Source organism: Ips typographus, linkage group LG2 (assembly GCF_016097725.1).
Source record: "Ips typographus isolate SLU linkage group LG2, UJ_Ityp_2.0, whole genome shotgun sequence".
In the NCBI taxonomy this organism is placed as follows: Eukaryota; Metazoa; Arthropoda; class Insecta; order Coleoptera; family Curculionidae; genus Ips; species Ips typographus.
In genome coordinates this window covers 1,099,377-1,123,092 of record NC_138423.1, presented here as the reverse complement: position 1 = coordinate 1,123,092, position 23,716 = coordinate 1,099,377, and the positions used below count along the sequence as shown (strand labels likewise).

At 34.1% G+C, this 23,716-nt stretch overlaps 1 protein-coding gene and 2 long non-coding RNA genes across 8 annotated transcripts in view; 2 read left to right on the top strand and 1 right to left on the bottom strand.

Annotated features, from left to right (window-relative positions):
- LOC145725195 (uncharacterized) overlaps positions 1 to 23,716 on the bottom strand; it is a 36,888-nt gene that overhangs the window by 4,574 nt on the left and 8,598 nt on the right. Inside the window, exons 2-4 of one of the 4 annotated variants that reach the window (XM_081973844.1) lie at positions 16,685 to 16,777; positions 9,250 to 9,404; positions 8,964 to 9,193 (exon numbers count right to left, since the gene is read on the bottom strand). In XM_081973844.1, the coding sequence (XP_081829970.1) occupies positions 8,964 to 9,193; positions 9,250 to 9,404; positions 16,685 to 16,704 (405 nt within the window). In that variant the 5' untranslated portion in view covers positions 16,705 to 16,777. Of the gene's footprint in view, positions 1 to 8,963; positions 9,194 to 9,249; positions 9,405 to 9,461; positions 9,608 to 16,684; positions 16,924 to 23,716 lie in introns of those variants that run through there. The other 3 variants (XM_081973841.1, XM_081973842.1, XM_081973840.1) reach the window with 3 other exon arrangements.
- LOC145725207 (uncharacterized) lies at positions 123 to 3,846 on the top strand. Of its 3 annotated transcripts, XR_014177194.1 has the most exons (4): positions 123 to 364; positions 2,745 to 2,832; positions 2,927 to 3,173; positions 3,352 to 3,846. It is a non-coding gene; the product is annotated as an uncharacterized LOC145725207 (long non-coding RNA). The 3 variants fall into 3 exon arrangements; XR_014177192.1 differs by lacking the exon at positions 2,745 to 2,832; XR_014177193.1 differs by lacking the exon at positions 2,745 to 2,832 and having other exon boundaries at positions 3,347 to 3,846.
- On the top strand, positions 4,726 to 5,761 carry LOC145725209 (uncharacterized). Its single transcript, XR_014177196.1, has 2 exons — positions 4,726 to 5,186; positions 5,246 to 5,761. It is a non-coding gene; the product is annotated as an uncharacterized LOC145725209 (long non-coding RNA).

The window sequence follows — 23,716 nt, the reverse complement described above, 5'->3', positions numbered from 1 at the left end:
TGCATTGTTTTCAATAAGTACAGATAACTAATCCATCTCAAATGACGATTAGCCCCCCAATTTGCAATAAGTGCAAACTTAAATAGAAATCTCAATAAACTTAAGGAGGTAATTCTGTTTTAAACCGGTTATAAAGGTGTTTACCAAGAGGCAATAATAGGGATTTAATCTTATCATCTACGAGTTCTATGTCTCTGCAAGTGTTATAGTGTCAGTTATGTTGATAAACGTGTTTACACTGATTTGTTTCGCATTATCTTTTTGCTGTTGATCTAGATGAGGTGAATGTTTTAATTTAGTTTTATCACTGATGGTCTAGTTAACAAAACGGTTGGTGGAATTTAAGGGTATATTCAGCAAGCAGGTAAGTTTATTTTAGTTAAGTAATGGTAAATAATTTATTGGTGTATTTATGGGGTCAAAATAATACGATTTAGCACAATTTCCACTTCAAATTTCTTGCTAAAATTAGATATTCGAGGGTTTTTTGTGGGTGCCAAATTTGATTATTTAGTCAGTTTTAAGCCAGCTTATACAAGGCGCCATGTACAACAAATTATTTGCTTTAAAATCACTCTCACTTTTTTCTGGTAAAGCGAAGTGACAACTGGTATCGGTTATCCAATATTTTCTTAACAAAAAAGGTATACTTAATAGTTGGTATTTCTAAGATTAATGGTTTTCAAGATATTTGCAATTAAAGCATTAGGTGTCATACATACAGGGTGGTCCAGTTTTAAATGTCAATAATTCACCAATCCATAGCCAATTAAAAAATAAGTTCATTATGTCATTTTCCTGAAAAGTGCTTCCTAAGGAAAATACAGTCCTTCAAATTTCTGTTTAAAAAATCGTTTTTTTTTGTCATAACTGTCAGACCGTTGGAGCAATATTGATCAAATTTGGAACAAGCACTTTATTACACGTTATTACGGTCAAAGAGCCAAAACTAACCCAACCCAACTTAAAAATTGTCTTGGAGACGGAAAATTCACTTAAGAAGTTTAAAAAATATTATTGTAGCCAGTTTTCATAGTTTCCAGACAAACTGAAAGACTTTAGTTTTGAAAATTGACTGATAAAAATTTCAGAAGCATAAAAATTGTGTTTGTAACCAGTTTTCATGCAAATCGAGAGACTTTAATACTGAAGATTGACTTGTAGACATAAAAACTACTTTTTCAAGAATTTGAAAAATTTATACATTTAAACCTTAAAAATTGACTTGAACCCCAAAATGTGACTGAACTAATGAAAAGTGACATCAGAAGCTTAAAATTTGCATTTGAAGTAAGTTTTCATAATTCTAAGATAAATTTCAATATTTTAGTCTTGAAAATAGTCTTAGATGCAGGACATTGACATTAGATTCATGAAAATTGTCTTGAAAACGAACTTTCTTCGAATTCTGGACTATTTTTAGTGCTTCAAAACTGCTTTTAGCTTGGAAAATCGAGTTTCAAGACTATCTTCACCAAGTTATTGACATAGCAGACTTAAAAAACAATTTTTACATTCTTCATAGACTTAAAATGGCATTCCAAGCTTTGTCACTATTAAATCGACTTCTAGACACCTCAGTGCTAAAAATTCGGGTATTTCTTAATAAACTAGACTGTTTTTAGTGTTTTAAGGCTGTTTTCAGTGCCTCAAATCGAGTTTCAAGACTATCTTTTCAAAGTTTTTGACTTATCAGGCCTAAAAGCCAGTTTGTCCACTGACCATAGTCTTGAAAATGTTATTTCAAGCGTCTTCACTATTAAATTGACTTCTACACTCATAGGTGCAATAAATTGTAGCATCTCTAAGAAATTCAGACTGTTTTTAGTGCTTTTTAAGACTGAAAAATCGAGTTTAAGACTATTTCAAAAAGTCAAGTTTCTTCAGTCATAAAAGTAAAAAATTTTGGTACCAAATGCTACAATAATAGTCTTGAGAACTAATTTTTAGAAATAAAATAGTCCGAAAATTTAATTTATTTCTTGACTTGTTGAAAGTTGAAGAAAATTGAGTTGTACACCAATTAAAATCTTGAAAATAAACTTTTGGACTCTCTTTAGTCCTAGTAATGTCCGTTCTAGCATTAAAAGTCAACTTTTATACTATTTTTAGTAGTAAAAAATGAGTTTCATGCACAATACAATCTTTGTCTTGATTTCCGGACTTTTTTTAGTTCTTGAATGCCAGTTTCAGACACTCAACCAGGATGGCAGTCTGAGAAAGTGAATCATAAGACCATTCCTAATAGTAAAAAGCAAGTTTTTAGACTATTGAGTACAAATTTGGACTTTCACAAGTCTTGAATGTTCAGTTTTAAACTATAAAACGATTTTTTAAATGGAAATTTGGAGGATTGTATCTTTCTTAGGAAACGTTTTTCAGAAAAATGACATAATGCAAGTCAGTAACAGAAATTTGCCGAATAGTTGAATTGGTCGGGGAAGCCAAATATCATGACCAACACGAAGTTCGAATTTTAGTCCTCCGGATTTTTGTGTATTGGTATACCTGAAGCCTTTTGTGTATGAAGAAATGACAGATAACCGAGACAAAATTCAAATTCAAAATGCTGTTGAGACATTTTGGACTAAGTTAGCAGTTATTTGAACCAAACCTTTCTTAAGCTTTTCTCATAAACCGGTGATTTTAGGAGTACTAGCTAGGTATACCTTTTTTGTTTCAGTTGTCACTTGAATATACCAGAAAATAGTTATGTCGTTTTTAAAGTGAATTATTTGCTGCAGGTGGCGACCTCTACGCGCTGGCTTAAAACTGAGTTGATAATCAAATTTGACCCCCTGTATTTCTGTTTCCGTTGACATTTCGTCTAAGGTAAGTTGTACTAAATCGAATTATTTTGGTCGCAGAGACACTATAGTTGATTTAAAATGGTTATACGTGGATAACATTTTTAATTTTATTTAAGATTGGACTGGAACAGACTAAGATATGTCCTGCCGACTCTTCCTCTTCCAAGCATCCTCGACAAGTAGGATCCTCGATGATACCCATCAAATAAGTAGGCCATAATTCCAGCAGGTATTTCGTATTTTTGGCTTAGGGGCGATGATGAGTTCTTGGCCTACCTCATACCTATGGCGGAGTCCAGTTTTCCAGTCGATCCCCCTCTTCATTTCCCGGAATAGCAGCATGTCCCGGAACCCACACAAGACGTATGTCGTTCTTTTCGGCCAGCTTTTCCATTGTTGTTTTGCACTCCAGAACCAATATGGAGTTCTCATTCCTCCAGTTATCGTAGTGCTTGCGAGCTTTGTAACCTACCTAATTTTGTGCGCACGTCACTTTTTTCCACACTTGACCACCACATAAGAGCCCCATGTGTTAGTATAGGTCTGACTATGGCGCAGTAGAGCCAGTGCACAACCTTCGATTGAAGTCCCCATGTGCCACCGCAAGTCCACAGTGCAAACGAAGCTTTCCTAATTTTACAGGATATGTGCTCTCGCCATGACAACTTAGCGTCCAGGTAGATACCCAGGTACTTAAGCGACTAACTGTAGTTTAGTGTTACACCAGAGAGAATTATTTCTGGTCGTATTCCTTCGTCACGCTTTTTGCTGAAGAGACTCTTGTCTCTGGTTCCGTCACAGAGAATAGCTATATCGTCTGCATATGCCTGTACATACAGGCCAGCATCGTTCAGATTCCGAAGTAGTTTGTCTCCACAGCAGAAGGGAGCGTACTCCTCCCTGAAGACAGCCCCTTGCAGCAACCATGGACCGGTCTCCACGCATTTCTGCCTGAATGCTGCGACTGAACAGCATGAAACGAATCCACTCGAGAAAGCTCAACGTTGCGTCCAGTCAACGCACGGTAAATGACATTGAAGGGAGTATTGTCGAATGCTTCTTCAATGTCTAAAAAGACACCACTCTAGTGATCCACTAGTGATCCCTCTTTGAGGTAGCGGTCGACAAGCCCTTCTAAAGCTTTCAGTAGAAAGCTTGTTAGACTTATCGGCCTTTGGGTTAGTGTAGTCTGACTATTTAAGATTAAGAATCAATTTTTAGAAATTTTGAGTGAGTACCTATCTTTCGGAGTTATACACAAAAGAAAACTCTAAATTTTTTGAAGATTTGCCAACAGAAGATTGCCATCATGTTTGCTAAAATTGTATTATATCTTTTGAATAACTTTGTTTACGTAGGGTCACTGTAGTTTAATTAATAGTAAAAATTAATTATTGACTGAGTTTTGAGTAGAAAGCGCGTATGAAAGTAAGGATAGCTCGGAACAAATCACCACCGGGAAGAAGAAGCGACAATCTTCCATCAATTGATTAAAGTCGCAGGCATGCTGCCAAGAATTAACAGGCAATTTGCCTAAATTCGAGAAGAAAGAAGAAGAAATAGAAGATGCTGCAGATCTTCAGTGCTGTCCGTTGTCACCACTGTATCGTCGGAATATCTAAAATTGTTAAATTGCTGACCGTTCATTCTTATTCCCTTGTCTCCTTCTGGAAGAGCTTCCTCAAAGATTGTCTCACTATTAACATTGAAAACAAGAGGAGATAAAATACATTAGTCTTATGTCCCGTGTAACTTACTTGTGTGTAAAAAGCGTACATTTTTGATGTTTTGTCAAAATATTACAATCGGTTTTTCTTTTACCACACCTGTATAAGATGTGAGGTGTAAGTTTCTTAAAGTCCTTGGTTGCAAACGCAAAAATGTGTCAATCTTGCCAGGTTTGTACAAGAAAAAAAGCACAAAAATTGAATTGTTTGCAATTACTTATTGAAAAAAGCCGATGACAAAATTATCTGTGTGGAAAGTGAGGAATTCCACCCAGTTGAATGTCAAAATGTTTTTTGTGATATCTGGACTTACTCTTTACAGTTAAAATACTTTCTTTCGCGACCTCTGTAACTGCTCGCAGCTCAGGTTGTGACAAGTACCATTTGCGTCTTCAGAAATCTCGATGTCTTATGTTTTATGTAATAAGTGAGTGGACAATTGCTGCCTTCCACTGCAACCATCGGTCTATTGTGGCTCACACATAATGATCTCTTCGATCATAGCTCAGATATCCCAGCTCCTCCAGGAACCGGATGACTTTTTGTTGTCCAGACGCCAAAACCTGGATCTGGCAATAGTTGGTCAGCAGCATAGCAGGAGTGCTGCCGCACCAGCGGCATTCAGCATCATCTGCCATGCCAACCCGGTGTATGTGGGCCTTGTCATTGCCTTTAAGTGTTGTCTGCTGAGTTGCAGGAAATTATCAGTCCTAGTCTTGGACGGGCCCTTCATAAATTCCTTGGAATTGACCATCCTCGGCGTTCCGGAGTGCTCTTCGTTGCACCGCTCTGAAATGATTCACTGTGAGCAAGATCATCAGTTAAGGCCTCTTCTGACGCTTGTTTTGCAAGTTCATCAGCCTGTAAAGCCGGAATGACTCGGAATCCCCATGAGGGTAACACTGTTGGTTTTGCCAAGAGTGTTTAGTGCTTCATGACAGCTCCAAGCGGTGTTTGATAGGTCCGTGAAGATTTTTATATCGATTTCCGCCCGGATCGGAAGGTTTCCGATCATCTTCCTAGAGCAGATTTCGATGACGTACAATTCCGCCTGGAGGACCGTTGGGGTGATGCCAATCTTCATGTTAAAAGCACTTTAAGAAACGTTTTTTCAAATCGAATTGTATTCCCAATGAAAACGTTGTCAGTATTTTAACTGAATGATTTATTAAAAGAGTGATAAGATTCTGATAAATGGTTAAAAATAAAATAGTATACAAAACACGGTGAAAAGTTTAATTTCTCTGTCGAGATAAAGATATTACCTAATTTCTCGACAGAAATCACTTTCCATCTGAGTATGTAATATACATACTATTCAGTAACTGGGTTTAGTTCTGCATATCTCTGAAGGTACGAGTACTTACATTAGCAAAATTTTCTACTCCAAAAGTGTATAATTGCATAAAAATTAAAAAAAAATTGCTATTTATGTAACCAGTTACGAAAAGATCGATTTTGTGTAACGAATGAATGTTTGTAGGGCGAGCGCAGCGAGGTCCTACAATTTGAATGAGTTACACAATAAGACATTTTCGAAACGTGTTGCATACAAAATTTTTTCTAATTTTGACCAAAAAGCGGTAAAAACCATCTTTTAAAGTGATTTAACACAAATATTCACTTTCATAGCACCTTGTATAAATTGTGACAACGACATGTTATGATGGATGTTGCCCATATGTTTCTACGGAAATGCATGAAAACAGGGAGTGATGAAATGAACTTTTCATAACTAGTTACATAAAGTGATACTTTTCGTAACTAGTTACGAAAAGTAAAACGTTTTGTCACTCTAATCAGTTTTGAAAAGTGTCATTTTATATGACAAAATTAGAAAAAAACTCTTGATATCACTAGCTCTAGAAACCGACGAACACCCTGAATAACGGTTACTGCTTGTAAGTATTTTTGATCTTAATTGCTTTTTTGAGATTTTACCAACAAACGGGAGACTGATAGACCTTTCTTCAAATATCAAACAAAGTTTTCTGGGCTTGATTGTGGATTTGACCAAAACGGGGTAAAACCATTTAAATTAAAATAAATCAGTAAAAATTCTTATTTTTGTAAAAGATCTTACGCTTATTTATCTACCTTAAACATAGTAGTGTGATAGAATACTTTATCTCAGATCATAAAGCGCAAAAAGTTATTTTTGAAACAAAGCAGTCCAAAGTCTCTAGTGATACCAAAACAAGAACATTCTCTCAAAAGAATAAAGATAATTTTTTGCGCTGTTTAAAAGGCCAAAATTGGGAACGTGTGTATAGTGTAATTAGTAATAACGTAAACAATCAATGGGATATCTTTATAAATACATTTATAAGAATTTTTAACCAAAACTCCCCGCTCAAAATAATCAAAACAAAAAAGTTAAAATCATTTAAACACGATCCGGAAGTTATCAATTACAAACAAAAGTTAGATTACCTTGAGTCGTTATAATGACAAATATAAGGAGGCATACAAATCTACCAAAAGAAAATATGATGAGCTTTTAAAGAATGTCAGAAGGAAAAATTATGAAAATAGGATTACTAAATCGAACAAAAAATGAAATGTATGTGGACGATAACTAAAGAAATCTCAGGAAAAATTAGTGATCGTCGTGACATACAGTTGAAGGGAAATGCTAAAGCCATAGCCAAAAATTTTAATAGTTTCTTAGTAAACAGCATACCAAATATAGTTCCAAAAGTAGATACGAATTCTTATAAATGTGAAATCCCATTTAATGATAAGTCAATGTTTTTAAAACCACTTACGCCGGAAGAAGTCTGTGAACTTGCGCATGAAATTAAGAATAAACACAGCAGTGGGTTTGACGAAATACCAACCAGCTTAATAAAACTTTTCATATGCGAATTAAAAGATGTACTGTGTTTTATAATTAACAATTCTTTTAAATCTGGTGTATTGTATAAAAAGGGTGATCCAGAAATAATGAATAGCTGTAGACCTACAAGCCTTCTGCCAGGATTTTCCAAACTTTTTGAACTGGCAATGTGTAAAAGAATTATAGAATTTATGAACCACTGTAATCTAATTAACAAAAACCAGCACGGATTTATAAAAGGAAAATCAACAGAAACGTCATTATATCAATTTATACAATCAATCATTAAGCACTTTGAAAATAGAGAGGCCGCACTTGGATTATTCCTAGATCTTTCGAAGGCCTATGAAATCTTATTAAATAAAATGGAAAAATATGGGATAAGATCATACTTGCAAAACAGGCAGCAAATAGTGGCTGTCACTAAAGATGGTCAATCTAGTAGGTCAGGGACTCTTTCGAACGATTATGAAATAGCACAAGGTAGTATTATAGGGCCAATCCTCTTTGTAATCTTCATAAACGACATGTATTCGGTAGCAGATGAACCATGGCAAACTATTATTAACTATGCCGATGACCCCAACTTGTTGATTGGAGACAAAAATAGTTTGAACGTAGTAAGCAATAGTCAATATTTAACGTCTAAAATTGAAGCATAGTTTGCTGATAACGGCTTAATTTTGAACGCAGAGAAAACTGATTTAGTCCTGTTCAGGACCAAACAATCAAACTTTGGTAAACTGGAATGACTCCCGATTGTCGGAAAAGACATAACAGTATCTGAAAACACGAGGTTCCTAGGGGTTTATCTGGATGAGAACCTTGATTGGTCTTTTCATTTGGATAAACTCTTGAAAACTTTGGGAACTATCTGCTACGGAATACGATTCACTGGTAAATATCTAAGTGAGCAATGTCTAAAAATTCTGTATAGCGCCAATTTTGAATCCAGACTGAAGTATGGTATTATGTTCTAGGGCCGAGATGGTAGATTTCAGAACATTTTTATTGCTCAAAAACGAGTTATGAGAATAATTAAAAAAATGGAATATCGGCAATCATGTAGAAACACTTTCAGGTCAATGGGGCTAATGACAGTATACGCTCTGTATATATATGAATGGTTAATGTTCTTTTTCAACAACAGAAGTTTATTTTTTCAGAATCCACAGGTAAACAAATATAATACAAGATTAACCCATCAAATTATGTATCCAACACACCGGCTGCAAATAACAGAAAAAACTCCCCACTATATGTGTATAAAGCTCTTCAATAAGTTACCTATGGATATTAAAACAATTGTGAGTAACCAAAAATTTAAAAGGGAGCTAAAAAAGTTATTAATCCAATTGGAACCCTATCATCTCGACGATTACCTAAACATGTAGAGGTTGAACTCTCCTGTATTGAATGAGTATACTATATCATAAGTATAATAATATACCTAAGTAGTCTTTCTTTTGCTGACGCAATTTCATTTTGTTGTATACGTTGTTTATGACAATCTTGAAATAAAGTTACTACTATTTCTATTTGCATTACACGCTATATGTATTAATTACCTTATGCGGAAAAACTTACTTTCTTCTGCACTAGAGCTTCCTGAGTTTCGCTCTCGCCACCATCAGTATCACTCGTCGGTTTTTCTGCCGGTTTTTCCTCTTTAATAAACGGCATCTCGCTCAAATAGTTGGATTCCAAAGCTTTCGAGTTTTTTTCAGGCCATTTCAGTCTTTTACGCGGTTGTTCCATCACAGGAGTTTGTTTTTTCTGCACTTCCAGCGGGTCTATAGTCACTATGGCTCTTCCCGCTGTTTTTCCGATCACATGTCAGTTTCTAGGTCTAACCATATTATTAAGGGCTTACCTATCACAGACACACTATCGTAGAACGCCATGTTATCGAACATGTTGTTGTTTTTTTCGCTTGGCTTTTTTTCGTCTGGTTCCTGGTATAGGGCGATGTTTTCGTCGAAGCAGAATTTTTCCTCGATGAGATTCCAGTAACATGATTCCCAACAACTGCAAAAAGAGAAAATTATTAGCAAAACCAATTATTGTTGGATTAATGGATGTTACCATTTTTTGATGTACGTAAACATGATTTAATCGCCAAACATCACGAATTGCGTTTATTTCAAGCACATAAAACGATTTTTCGATCCTTTAAATGATGATAAATCGAGCTTTTACGATAATAGACGCAGAGTTAAAGCTAATTTTACGAGTGTGGATGAATCCGCGCACAACGACATGCATTTATTAACACTATTATGCGAATTTGAGAATAGTTTAAACAAATGTTGGGTTTTTTCAGTTACACCTGCTTTTGGTTTATTCTAGAACCACTTGAATGTAAAACAATGCTTGAGTATGCTAAATCAAGCATTTGGAAAATAGATATTTTGGGCTAAACAGAGTAGTATAGTCAGAAACATGTAATAATACGAAATAGTATATTACGTAATTAGTGCTGTAAGAAGGATGGATAAAGTCAAGGACGGTAAACAGTAAAGGATTGCTTAATCCCATAAGCTCAATGTTGCTTGATTTTTACGTCACCATCAACTCAGAAATCGTTAACCGATTGCAGTCGATCATATTTATTGTAGTCATGGGCGTAAATTTACCATGATCGGTTATTCACCGGTAAGGTAAAGTAAAATTCAATGTGACAATGTGAGTAAATTTATGGGTCTAATTGAAATTTGCTTGAAAAATATCATTTTCCTGTCCTGACTGTCATTAATTTGAAAAGTCATAAATCTGAATCACTACACTTTTCATGCACCCCCGGTATAGTAGCGGCACTGACGGACTGTGAAACTCCAGGGATGAGTTTAGCAGTTCTTTACGAACATTTCAGCTTTCTTTAAAATTTTTCGAGTTACTTAGGAAAAACTGGTTTAGTGTGATTTGTAAGATAAAGCTGTTTGCTTGCCCTTTTCACATATTTCACATACTTTATCAGAAACAAAGGAATTCATATTCAATACACAATACCACATAACCCACAGCAAAACGGTATAGCTGAAAGATTCAATCGCACCTTGTTAGAAAAATCTAGATGCTTGATGTATGAGTCAGATCTTGACAAATCCTTTTGGACAGAGGCTATGAAAACAGCTATTTACCTTATAAACCGAACAGAAACGTCAGTTTTAGAAAATGGAAAAACTCCAGCTGAAATTTGGTACAAGGAAAAACCAAATTTGAATAAAATTAAAGTGTTTGGTTGTAAGGCATATGTCCTAATACCCAGAGAAGAGAGACAAAGTAAACTAGATGCTCGAAGCCGTAAAATGATTTTCATGGGCTATACAGACAATGGATATCGTGTTTGGGATCCGGAAAAGAAGAAAATTGTGACCTTTAAACATGTTGGAAAGTGAAAATAAATGTGAAAACTACATACAAAGAATCAACAAATCACAGATTATGGGCCCAGTGACGGAATGTGTTATCTGAGGAAGTAAATAGTGGTTAATCGAGTAAAGGATAACTTTGGTGGTAGTGTCTATTACATCAGCAGCGGATCTACAGGGTGGTCCAGTTTTAAATGCCAATAATTCACCAATCAATAGCCAATTAAAAAATAAGTTGACATTTATTATGTCATTTTCCTGAAAAGTGCTTCCTAAGGAAAATACAGTCCTTCAAATTTCTGTTTAAAAAATCGTTTTTTTTGTCATAACTGTCAGACCGTTGGAGCAATATTGATCAAATTTGGAACAAGCACTTTATTACACGTTATTACGGTCAAAGACCGAAAACTAACCCAAACCAACTTAAAAATTGTCTTGGAAACGGAAAATTCACTTAAGAAGTTTAAAAAATATTATTATAGCCAGTTTCATAGTTTCCAGACAAACTGAACGACTTTAATTTTGAAAATTGACTTTTCATGCAAATCGAGAGACTTTAATACTGAAAATTTACTTGTAGACATAAAAACTAAGTACTTTTTCAAGAATTTGTTACTGCAAATTCATACATTTAAACCTTAAAAATTGACTTGAACCCCAAAATGTGATTGAACTAATGAAAAGTGACATCAGAAGCTTAAAATTTGCATTTGAAGTAAGTTTTCATAATTTGAAGACAAATTTCAATATTTTAGTCTTGAAAATAGTCTTAGATGCAGGACATTGACATTAGATTCATGAAAATTGTCTTGAAAACGAACTTTTCGTGCTTTTTACTTTGCTTTTCATTTTCTTCGAATTCTGGACTATTTTTAGTGCTTCAAAACTGCTTTCAGCTTGGAAAATCGAGTTTCAAGACTATCTTCACCAAGTTATTGACATAGCAAACTTAAAAAACATTTTTTACATTCTTCATAGACTTAAAATAGCATTCCAAGCTTTGTCACTATTAAATCGACTTCTAGACACCTCAGTGCTAAAAATTCGGGTATTTCTTAATAAACTAGACTGTTTTTAGTGTTTTAAGGCTGTTTTCAGTGCCTCAAATCGAGTTTCAAGACTATCTTTACAAAGTTTTTGACTTATCAGGCCTAAAAGCCAGTGTGTTCACTGACCATAGTTTTGAAAAGGTTATTTCAAGCTTCTTCACTATTAAATTGACTTCTACACTCATAGGTGCAATAAATTGTAGCATCTCTAAGAAATTCAGACTGTTTTTAATGCTTTTTAAGACTGAAAAATCGAGTTTAAGACTAAATCCAAAAGTCAAGTTTCTTCAGTAATAAAAGTAAAAAATTTTGGTACCAAATACTACAATAATAGTCTTGAGAACTAATTTTTAGAAATAAAATGTCCGAAAATTTAATTTACTTCTAGACTTATTGTCCTGTTCAGAAAATTGAGTTGTACACTAATTAAAGTCTTGAAAATATACTTTTGGACTCTTTAGTCCTAGTAAAGTCAGTTCTAGCATTAAAAGTCAACTTTTATATTATTTTTAGTAGTAAAAAATGAGTTTCATGCACAATACAATCTTTGTCTTGATTTCCGGACTTTTTTTAGTTCTTGAATGCCAGTTTCAGACACTCAACCAGGATGGCAGTCTGTGAAAGCGAATCATAAGACCATTCCTAGTGGTAAAAAAGTTTTTAGACTATTCAGTACAAATTTGAACTTTCACAAGTCTTGAATTTTAAACTGTAAAACGATTTTTTAAATTGAAATTTGGAGGACTGTATGTTCCTTAGAAAACGTTTTTCAGAAAAATGACATAATGCAAGTCAACTTATTTTTTGATTAGCTATCAAATGGTGAATTATTGACACTTAAAACTGGACCACCCTGTATAAGGAAGTGTTATAAAATGGCGTCGATGGGAGCACCAATTGGTGGAATTAAGCAGTTCGATGGTACAGGCTACTCCAACTGGGAATTCCGAATGAAATTGTTGCTTGAGCATCATGGGGTTTTGGAGATGTTGAGCACAATTCCTCCAGTTGAACCTTCAGAACATGCAACTTTCAAAAAGAGTGATGTAAAGGCGAGGAACTTGATTGTAAATTGTCTAGCAGACAATGTGCTAGAAGTAATCAAAGAAAAAACAACTGCCAAAAAGATTATTGACACTCTTAGGGGAATATATATACAGTCAGGTGTGACAAGTCAAGTATAACTGCAGAGACGGTTAAGGAATTTGAAATACTCTGGGAAATCAGCATTAAGTGAGTTTTTGTTGGACTATGAAAGACAGTCAGTGAACTACGAAATTGTGGTGGGACCATACAAGAAACTGAAGTGATATATCAACTTCTGGCAGCAATGCCTGATTGTTACCAAGGAGTTGTTACAGCATTGGATTTGATATTTTCCCAAGACGTTAAAGCAGTGAGCTTAGAATTTGTAAAAAGTTTAAGGCAATCAAAGTTTAGTGACTGGCAACATGGACGAGAACCAAAAGGTAATAAGAAAACTGGTCAACCTAATAAGTTTTGGTATAAGTGGTACAATTGTGGAGTAAGAGGACATAAAAAGATGGATTGTCCAAAACTAAGAAATCAAACTCGAAATTGCAATTTAACTGAGCAAGATGATGATGAAGTTAGTTTTATAACACTTTTAGAACTGTCAATGAATGCTGAAACATTGATAAGTGATAATAATAATATAACCTTTGTAATTGACAGTGGAGCAACCAATCATCTAGTGAAAAGTTGTGTGGGACAATTTTTATCAAATGTCAGAGATGTTAATCTCCGTGTAAATGTAGCAAAGACTGGAGAAGCCATTTTAGGGAAAAACTTGAAGTTATGTCTTTAGAGTAAGTTTGTTTTTGGGAAACAGTTGTTTGGTTTTATTTAATAGTTATAGGAACTATAGAATTGCGGGGGAGTGTTGATAACAATTCTATATGTATATGAACACTGTATTAGTTTATAAGTCAACTGTCATGTGTGTCATGTAAAAGATGTCAAGGGCAGTAGTTGTATGAAGTCATCGTGCCATGTCATGTATTTTGTTATCAACATTTGGTGCAACAAATTTTCAAATCAGTTGAAATTCTGGTTTAAAATTTGAACAGACTGCAATTCGGTTAATTTTTGGGAGTTTAGGGAAGTTGAATCGCTTCAATCAGTCGTCTTGAGCTCTTTCCAGCAGTGTTGAGCAAAAAATTCTATCTCAAAAAATGTGTGACCGAAAACATTCAATCACCATACTTTTCATGCACACCCTGTATACTGGAAGCTAAAACGGTACTGCAACCTTACGGTGCTAAGTTAAGGAGTTGATTAAGAACATTTTTGGTCTCCTGCAATTTTTTTTTAACAGTCACCGTTTTCGAGTAATTCAGTAGAAATAAGTGGTTTGTTAAGTTAGTAAAATTGTGATCTAAATTTTGAACACGGTTTAAACGACTAAATTGCCTGTAAAACCCACTTGGAGTGACCGAATCATATTTTTAAGCACATTTTTCTAATTCTCATTAAATTTTCTATCTAATGACATTAAAAATCACACAAAATCAAGTAAAGTATGGGAGAAAAGTCAAAATATAAAATGCCAGACACAATTTGAAAGAAAAACCTACTTGGAGTAAGAAAATGACTGTTTTAAGCAAATTTTTGAAATCCTCATTAAACTTCCTATCTGATAACATAAAACAACACTACAAAATTTAATACAGTCAGGGAAAAAATGGGTGTCAACGTTTGAACTGCTCGTAACACCGTTTGAATAAACAGTCACGGACAAAATCGCTTGTAAAAGTCACTTGGAGTGAGAAAATGACTGTTTTAAGTACATTTTTGGAATCCTCATTAAATTTCCTATTCAATGACATAAAAAAAATACTACAAAATTCTTTACTGTTTATCGTCGTTGGGATAAAGTAACATTCACATAATATGTAACAGTGCATTTGTACAGTTAATGGCAAGTGCACTGCAAGAAGTAGACAAATGACATCATTCACAATAAACTGAAAATTAAAATTAGAAAATAGGAATCAGGTTAGAATTTCAGAAACACAACACATAAATGTCATACTAATAATCGTAACCATCGTCTAGACTTCAGCTATTTGTTTCAAAAAAGATAATTAAGTACAAACTAAACAGACTTTCATAAACAAACACAAAAAAGCATTTTGAAATTTTCGAATTTTTTAACAATTAATTCACTGATTGAATTGTTAATAATTGTTTCAGCTCAAAGTATTGAAAACACAATAGCACAATAATGACGTTGTCAAGATTGTAAACAAATCACCAGTCGTTTATCGTGGTTAAAGTCATAACTACTTGTACACCTATTCCCCTTTATTGTTAGAGACTATTAGCATCAAAAGTTTGATAAGATTCTGATAAATGATTGAAAATAAAATAGTATACAAACCACGGAGGAAAGTTTAATTTCTGTCTCGAGATAAAGTTCACCTACCTAAGATCTCTACAGAAATCAAACATTTTCCACCCGAGTATGTAATATACTATTTTGTTATTTCCTACTCGGGTGCGGTAAAGTTACTTTTCCGCACTGCAAGATCATTTTACAATAAATGTATAATAAACAGGCAATTTATATGTGTAGAGTGAAAATACCTATTTGCATTAACTTTTTTATGAGATGTTCAAGGGAAGAAAATTAAATGTAACCTGTAGAGCTTAAGTTATATTTAGCCCTTAAATGTCCCCCCGTATATTTATTGATTTTAAGTTGGTCAGAATTTTGTGAGGAATCGAAATATGTAATAATATATAGGGTGTTCTATTTAAAATAAGAAAGTTGTGATCGACTTCCGGTATCAACGGAAGTGCAACCATCTTGAAAATATTTTAGTTAGATTGGGCATGCCCACATCAGTATACAGCCTAATTTTCAAAACTCTCCTATTTATACTTTTTCCAGTATCAATCGATGTCTTTCGTCGTGGGACACCCTGTATTATTTAAAACCGATAAATGTAGAGTTAGAAATATCATGATTTAGTTATAATTTTTTTTCCATGTAAAATTTAAATTAATGTAAATTATGATTTTTGAAATGCTACTTTTTTGTGGGCAAAATTGAATATAAGTAGTGCATATTTCGCTAAATTTGTAATTAGTTTCTATTAAAGTAAAGTAAAACTCAAAGAAAGAATTTTAAACCTAAAACAAAACATTAGAAAAGTGTTTGAAATGAGTGCGGATAAGTAACTTTGTCGCACTTATTTTATTTTGCAACAATATACACAAGTGTATACATACACATACAAGTGTATTTGATTTCTCAATTAAGATTACACTTTTAATCATCTTTGAGACTTTTGATACTCGTAGGAAAAATGTTGTACCCAACACATGCGGAAAGCGTCTTTTCCCCCCTTTAACTGCAATCTCTCGTGCGTGAAAGTATCACTTTCCGCACTTGTTAGGTAAATAACTATGTATTTTCGCTCACGCGCGAAAATGTAAACCCCTCGGAAAAGGGTAATTTTTCGTTGAGATTTGGAATCGTACAAACAATTTAGAATATATGATTTCTTTACGCACTAGTGCGGGAATGTTATCATAAAAAAACAATTTTTAGGTTTAACTGGTTTAAAAAACAATTAAGATTATTGATACAATTTTCATTGCGCTAACTAACAAACTAAGACAGCCTTTGATTGGTAATTATATATACTCGTCTCATGTAATTTGTTCCATGCCATTAATATCGATCCAATTTACAGCGATCTAAATACCGCAGATATTTGGAGCATATACTACTTATAGAAATTACAGACATTGTCACGGGACCTAATTAATGTGAAGTGATTTTATGTAGTGTGTGCAAAACAAACGTGATTATTTCGGGTGTTATATTTATATTATTATACTTAAGAAATGTACTCACTCTTGACAGCATCTACACATTTTGCCTTGGGCTGGTACCACACTCTACTAGATGTCACATATCCAGTAAACAAATAGCTTTTCCTGTCGACGGCTGCGATAATCTGCGATAAGATATAATAATTTTATCAGTAAGATGAAATTCTCTTAAAAGTGACGTTGATTTTAGAATGGAGGCACAATCGCGTTATAATTGCAAATCGTACTTTTGATTTACAATCTTTCCGCGATAAGACTGTTGATTCAGCGTCGTATTCAAACGAGATTTAAAAATATCACACACGCCTCAGTTTCAAATTTTACTACGAAGGGTATTTTAAGAGGGACGCATCATTTCAATTTGTGGCTACAAAGTTATTCCATGAAATTCTCTTTGTTTATAGATACAATTCTTATTAATATACCACCCTGGTAAGAGCAAAAAATCCATCTTTAAAGTCAAATATCATTTTAGACCACTTGCACCAAATTTATTTTTGGCTGAAACTTCTTTGAACATTTAGCGTATAGATTAGAAACATGCCAATAATAAATCCCCTCCAAAAAAAAATTAATTACTATTAAAAAAGAACTTAAAAATTATCGTCTTCTTCGTAAAAATGACGTCACGAGGCACGTTTCGTGGCCTAGAATTCTTACTCGGCTAATTCACGATCGGTCCGATTTTAATTCACCATCAATTTTTTGTTGTCTTGCATGCATTGTAACCTATGTTTTGTCTTCATACTTTTATAAATTCTCTTATTACAAAGAAAAGTTTACAAAAGTCTCCAAAATAGACGAAGAAGGATTTGTAAAATCTAATCCTTGGCGGTAAAATCGTTAAAAATTGCTAATGTTAATGTTAAAACCAATTCAAACAAGACAAATATTTCCGTATTTATTTTTTTTAGCTTTTCGAAGTAAATCAGTCATACATTAAGTCGGTTTACTGAATCCCAGATATGCAAACCCCGATTTTTTAACTTAAAATGATCAGAAACCTCCCAAAAATTGTCGGGGGTAATTGCACAAGTGCATAAAAATTACCGATAATTTTGCATGAAAACTTGTTATCTCTTAACTGCATGAGTTTATTTTCATATTTTTTTGGCGAAAGAAACTTTAAGAAGAGAAAATTTCGAAAGTATTTTTTTTATGTTATTGATTAGGAAATTTAATGAGGATTCCAAAAATGTACTTAAAACAGTCATTTTCTCACTCTAAGTGGGTTTTACACGCGATTTTGTACGTGACAGTTTATTCAAACGGTGTTACTAGCAGTTCGAACTTTCACACCCATTTTTCCCCTGACTGTATTAAATTTTGTAGTATTTTTTTTATGTTATTGATTAGGAAATTTAATGAGGATTCCAAAAATGTACTTAAAACAGTCATTTTCTCACTCTAAGTGGGTTTTACACGCGATTTTGTACGTGACAGTTTATTCAAACGGTGTTACTAGCAGTTCAAACTTTGACACCTATTTTTCCCCTGAATGTACTAGATTTTGTAGTATTTTTTTTATGTTATTGATTAGGAAATTTAATGAGGATTCCAAAAATGTACTTAAAACAGTCATTTTCTCACTCTAAGTGGGTTTTACAAGAGATTTTGTACGTGACTGTTTATTCAAACGGTGTTACTAGCAGTTCAAACTTTGACACCCATTTTTCCCCTGACTGTATTAAATTTTGTAGTATTTTTTGATGTTATTGATTAGGAAATTTAATGAGGATTCCAAAAATGTACTTAAAACAGTCATTTTCTCACTCTAAGTGGGTTTTACAAGCGATTTTGTACGTGACTGTTTATTGAAACGGTGTTACTAGCAGTTCAAACTTTCACACCCATTTTTCCCCTGACTGTATTAAATTTTGAAGTATTTTTTTATGTTATTTATTAGGAAATTTAATGAGGATTCCAAAAATGTACTTCAGACAGTCATTTTCTCACTCTAAGTGGGTTTTACGCGCGATTTTGTACGTGACAGTTTATTCAAACGGTGTTACTAGCAGTTCAAACTTTGACACCCATTTTTCCCCTTACTGTATTAAATTTTGTAGTGTTGTTTTATGTTATCAGATAGGAAGTTTAATAAGGATTTCAAAAATTTGCTTGAAACAGTCATTTTCTTACACCAAGTAGGTTTTTCTTTAAAATTGTGTCTGTCATTTTATATTTTGACTTTTCTCCCTGACTTTACTTGATTTTGTAGTGATTTTTCATGTCATTAGATAGAAAATTTAATGAGAATTAGAAAAATGTGCTTAAAAATATGATTCGGTCACTCCAAGTGGGTTTTACAGGCAATTTAGTCCTTTAAACCGTGTTCAAAATTTAGATCACAATTTTACTAACTTTATAAACCAGTTTGTACTAAATTACTCAAAAACGGTGACTATTAAAAAAAAATTTGCAGGAGACCAAAAATGTTCCTGATCAACTCTTTAACTTAGCACCGTAAGATTGCAGGACCGTTTTAGCTTCCAGTATACAGGGTGTGCATGAAAAGTATGGTGATTGAATGTTTTCGGTCACCCTGTACACATTTTTTGAGATAGAATTTTTTGCTCAACACTACTGGAAACAGGAGCTCAGGACTACTAATTTAAGCGACTTCTAAACTCCCAAAAAATAACTGAATTACAGGCTGTTCAATTTTTAAACCAGAATGTCAACTAATTTGAAAATTTGTTGCACCAAACCAGTTTTTCCTAAATAACTCGAAAAATTTGAAAGAAAACAGACATTTTCGTAAAGAACTGCTAAACTCATCCCTGGAGTTTCACAGTCCGTCAGTGCCGCTACTATACAGGGGGGCATGAAAAGTATAGTGATTCAGATTTCAAATTAATGACAGTCAGGACAGGAAAATGATATTTTTCAAGCAAATTTCAATTAGACCCATAAATGTAGTAAAATTGCTAAATTTTCCTGTCACATTAAATTTTACTTTACCTTACCGGTAAATAACCGATCATGGTAAATTTACGCCCATCACTACAATACGCTAAATATGATCGACTGCAACTCTGACTTTATGGTGACGTAAAAATCGTCATCAGTTGGTTGATTGATGAAGCCAAAAAGCAGAAACACGTGTCGCCGGGTTATTATCCTTGTTCCTCTCTGCTTCACCTTTTTACGGAATTGCCACTTATATAATAAACACTTTCCTATTAAACTATACGCTCGTTCTGATAAAATACCAACTTTTCAACGATCTGCAAACAATATTCTATAATTTTTCAAATTAGGTCAAGCGGAATTCTCGATTATACACACCGAACTCATCAACAATGACTTTGTCATACGATTTAATCGAATTGCGGCTCGCCTATTATTCCCTTTTAAGTATTACTTAATAAGATCATGATTAGAGGATGATTGTTGTTTACTGAGTAAGATGCGGAACGTGACATTTTCCATTGTTTCTTTTTATTTATAATTTAGCTGTTCGTAATGATTGCTGTCTTGCTGTGCAAATGTGCTTTTTTTTGTTGTCATTGTATTGAAAATGGGTTTAATACATAGTATATTATACTTTTCCCTTCAGGAAAAGGGTATAAGCCAATATACCTGATAACGTTGATCCGAAGTTATTTCCATGGAAGAACAATAAACAGCGAAGGTACGGTGTATACACAAATAGCTGGCATACCACAGGGACCAGTGATAGGACCACTTCTGTGGAAGATATTCTATGATCCAATCCTCAAGTTGGACTATCCGAGTAGAGTACAAGCGATTGGATTTGCCGAAGACTTGGTCTTAATAATTCAAGCCGATTATAGGCTTGAACTAGACAAGAAAATATCGGGAACGTTAGCTAGGATTAACAACCGATTTTGAGGTGAAATTCGGTCTATCGCACCCATAAACCATCTGAAGTACTTGATTTTTAGAGCAAACAATTACATGGCTCAACATGTAATGGAAGTAGTTACCAAAGCGGGGAAGAGGCTCAGAATTTTAGCCTCACTAATGCCAAACATTAAAGGTCGCACCTTTCAGAAAAGAAGACTTCTCTACGGAGTTTTCAAATCCACTATAATGTACGGATGGCCGATATGGGGAAACATCGTAACCATCCAGAAATACAGGAAAAAGATAGAAAGTGCCCAGCGGAAAGCCCTAATCCGGCTAACGTCAGCCTACAGAACTATATCCACAAAGGCGGTACAAGTCATTGCAGGAATCCCTCCTATGGATCTGGAGATAATGACTGAAGTAAGGAAGCGCAACCAACAAACGGCAGACAATGGCTACAGAATCAGTGGATAGGAAGAGGAACAAATTACAAACGACTGATACCCGACATCAGAAAGTGATACAGACTTCTTAACTCAAGCCCTATCAGATCATGAAAGTTTCAAGACTTGTACCAGAAAAATAGGAAAATCCGATTGGTTTTCATTAATCAAGAAGTAGGTTCACTCATCGTTCATTCACACTCAAAGTGGATCTTTTGTCTCTGTATCTAGTTTTAAAGCTAAAAAAACTACATATCAACATAAATCACAGCTGATTTTCCTATCGGAGATAGTTTTCTGTGGCTATTTATAGTTACTGTTCTATTTCCATTTAAAACCAATAGTTTGCATCATATTCGTAAGGCAGAAATGGACCTGAAAGTTTTTAAATGTTCCCCAACTTGGTCCAATAGTTATTTTTGCAAATTTTCCATTCCCATACAATAATTCTGTTTTAGCATACATTAATTTGATCTCTCATTGTGTTCTTCATATACAGTGTGTTCATAAAGAATGGAATAAATTCGAATTTTAGAAAATGCTCGGACACGTATGTTATCTGTGCTTTGGAGGATCCTTTGCAAAAGGACATATCGGCTCTCATTGCGCATTACATGTCCCAGATATTGTGGCTTTCGAGGTCTTAACTGTATTCAGGACTTCTTTTTCCTTTCTCAACACTTCTGTATTGGTTATTCTGTCTGTCCAGGGTAATTCACACATTTCAAATGCCTCAAGATCGAAAACACGTAGCATCGCAATAGGCTATATTTCGTTGACAGCTGTAAGTCGTGGCTAGTAAAAACCTTTTTTATTATACTTAACAGAAAATACTACATTTTCAACTGTTTATAAAATACAGTAAATATGACATTTTGGGAACAGCGCACGGACATTTTTTCCCGATCCCTCTTTCCGTGCGCTTGATAATAAACATAGATATCCATGATACTAGATATCCTATGGCAACCCGAAGAAAAAAAAGAAACGAGTAATGTGTCTATAGCAACGATTTTTTTATTAATGATAAATTTTATTTTCTGTCAGTGAAAATTAAGTATTTATGTATTTATTAGATTTTGCAAAAATGAATTCGGATTGTGAAGAAAATCGGGATATTCCCGAAAATATCTTACAACGAGCGGCAGAAGTGAGTGCAGATTTATTACCAGTGAAATCCAGGTTGAGATATGAACAAGAATATAACAGTTTTACCGAATGGCGGACTCAGAAACGAATCAAAATTGTGAGTGACGATATTCTTTTAGTATATTTTTCTGAAAAAGCCAACACTATGAAATCCTCCACTTTATGGAGTCGATTCTCTATGTTAAAGAGTTGTTTGGCAATAAAAGAAAATACTCACCATCAATATCCAAAAACGATTGCTTTTTTGAAACGACAAGCTGTAGGATATATACCAAAGAAATCCAAGATTCTTACAGCAGAACAAGTAACCAAATTTTTATGTGAAGCTTCAGATGGAGAATATCTACTAGCAAAAGTAATTTTAGTGTTTGGCATCTTCGGTGCATGCCGCAGAGATGATTTAATACGTTTGAGTTTAGATGATGTGGAAGATAATGGGCGTTTCCTTGTCGTGTTCTTACGAGATGGAAAAACTCACAGGTCAAGAAGTTTTACCATTACCAATGAAAATTGCAAATTCGATCCCTGTACAATTTACCGTAAATACGCAGATCTCCGCCCTAAACATATGGAGAGTAGAAGATTATTTGTTGCATACCGAAACCAAAGATGTTACGCTCAACATGTTGGGTGCCATACTATCAGTGGTATTCCAAAACTTGTTGCAAAATACCTAAAACTAAAAAATCCCGAAGAATATACCGGACATGGGCTAAGGCGCTCTTCGGCAACCATGTTGGTGGAAAACGGCGGTGATTTGCTCACTTTGAAAAGACACGGAGGATGGCTTTCTTCCAATGTAGCAGAAGGATATATAGAAGAGTCCATACAAAGAAAAATTGAAGTATCACGGAAGTTGTTTAGCCCTTGTAACTTGGAAACTACAACATCTGTAACAGTCAATCAAGAGAACCAAAGCACACACGAACACTCCGCTTCAACATCTTTAGCAGAGTCTTTAGTTCAACAAAAAGAAATGCAAAAGGGATTGAGCTTTAACAATAATACGAATTGTACAATAAATATTACTATTAATAATAACGGTTCTGTCCAAAATTAATTTTCTTAGACTTACCTACTTGTATTTTTTTTGTTAATTTGAGTTGTATGTACTTACATTTTTACTGTTTTAAAAATAAAAATAAATATTCCCGATTTTCTTAATAATTTTTTGCGATATTTTTTGTTTATGTTGATTTCAGGTACCTAAGTATAATAAAAAATATCGTTCATTACTCGTCCAGAAATGGATTTTCCGTTCTTGCATGACTTCCCGTGTTCGGCTGCGCCTCACACGAGAATTTGTCACGCGCGCACGGAAAAATCCTCATTTCTGTACTGGTAATGAAATATACTATTTCATCCTGACAAATGCTTTTCTTATAAAAGAATGGTGCCACTTCTCATTTATGTTCGTGCCCAAGTATTTATATGTGTTGACTTTTTCTAAATGATCATACACTTTGTTTTGTTGGTGTTTATGTCCAGACCGTATTAGCGACTGTATGATGTAACACTGTCCATTAGGAGTTGAAGGGAAGCTAGATTGTCTGCAAAAATTGCGGTATCATCCGCATATCTTATGTTATTCTCCGCATTCACATCGAATGCACTGAAATAAATCAATTACTGATCGAAAAAGCATTACT